The sequence below is a fragment of the Octopus bimaculoides genome, chromosome 4 (genome assembly GCF_001194135.2).
Source record: "Octopus bimaculoides isolate UCB-OBI-ISO-001 chromosome 4, ASM119413v2, whole genome shotgun sequence".
In the NCBI taxonomy this organism is placed as follows: Eukaryota; Metazoa; Mollusca; class Cephalopoda; order Octopoda; family Octopodidae; genus Octopus; species Octopus bimaculoides.
This window is the reverse complement of record NC_068984.1, coordinates 141,607,716-141,609,158: the sequence shown is the minus strand read 5'-3', so window position 1 is coordinate 141,609,158 and position 1,443 is coordinate 141,607,716. Positions and strand designations below refer to the sequence as shown.

Below are 1,443 nucleotides of genomic sequence, written 5' to 3'. Positions count from 1 at the left end.
ATATATATATATATATATATATATATATATATATATATGTATGTATGTATGTATGTATGTATGTATATTCATTTACTTTGTCATGTAAGCCAGAAAGACTATCGTTTTGAAGAATATTATGAATATCCATGAAATGGAGTTCAATTCCTATCACATACATGTTTAAATATGTTCTGGGTTTGCACACGGATGAAGTTAAACTTGATATTTCTGTGACGTTCGCGTCTCGTGGCTCAGCAGTTGAAATTTAGGGGGTTTACGTCGTCCAGTATTGTACCCACAGCTAAATTTTATCGCCTGATGGCGTCTCGGCGTCAAATGTGAACGCTATAAGAATCACTGCAATTAAAAAAAAATGTGAAAAATATTGTAAGGATATTTTGTAAATGATTTAGACATATAGTGATAGCCATGTACACACATGCATATACAAACACACACTGACACACGTAAATCAGAGGTAATGCTAATTGGACTCAAGCCGAGGCGTGATCAATCTCGGCTGGATCACCTGGGTCACTTGGATCACCTGGATCTCCAGTGTCACCTGGGTCTCCAGGGTCTTCTGTGTCTCCTGGGTGGAGGCGTTTGATGTCGAAAGATACGAAACACCAAATGACCCAAAGAAACATTAATGGTGATATGTCAAATTGCATCACAGGATAATGTATGGGAAAACTGTGAAATATATACGCATAGATACAGACGCATATACACACATATACATACACAAACTCATACAAACACACACACATATTCACATGCATATACGAGATACGATAAGCAAACCTTTACGCAGTCTGCAAACCTGCTAGAAATAATAACCATCTCTGCCTTAGATCACCCTACCGTTTCTAAAATAAAGTATATTTTGAACAATATCGATGAAATGGTCATGGCTGGAACTTCTACACGATGAGAGCCGACTTCTATTTCTCTATTTTTTTATCTTTCATTGAGATTCAGTTTAATGTCTTGCCCGGGACATATATGTGTGCGATCATGTGTGTGTGTGTACGTGTGTATGTGTGTGGGGGGGGGGGAGTATCTATTGTTGCTAGAGATATCAACAAGAGAATAATGGCTTATCTCTTGATTTGACAATCGTCGCTTGTTTTCAAGATATTAAAATACAAAGAAGTACCACTAATATTGTTACACACACATCTTAGCCAGCCACACATATACACATGCGTGAGAGTTGTGTGAGTCGAATAACGGATATATATATATATATATATATATATATATATATATATATATATATATATGTATATTTATACACACACACACATATATATATATATATACACACACATACATAATATATATGTGCAAAAATAAGTTGTACCTGTATTTCAAAAGGGGCCAGCATTGCCACATTCCGTGCTACGATGAATTTCCCTGAGAACTACGTTAAGTATACGCATATCTGTGGAGTAC

General features: G+C 35.8%; 1 protein-coding gene across 1 annotated transcript in view; it reads right to left on the bottom strand.

The window, feature by feature from the left end:
• Positions 1–37: 37 nt before the first annotated feature.
• Positions 38–1,443, bottom strand: part of LOC106872022 (uncharacterized) — a 23,113-nt gene continuing 21,707 nt past the window's right edge. The window contains exon 8 of the mRNA XM_052967693.1: positions 38–339. Coding sequence (XP_052823653.1) covers positions 284–339 — 56 coding nt within the window. The 3' untranslated portion in view covers positions 38–283. The remainder of the gene's footprint in view (positions 340–1,443) is intronic.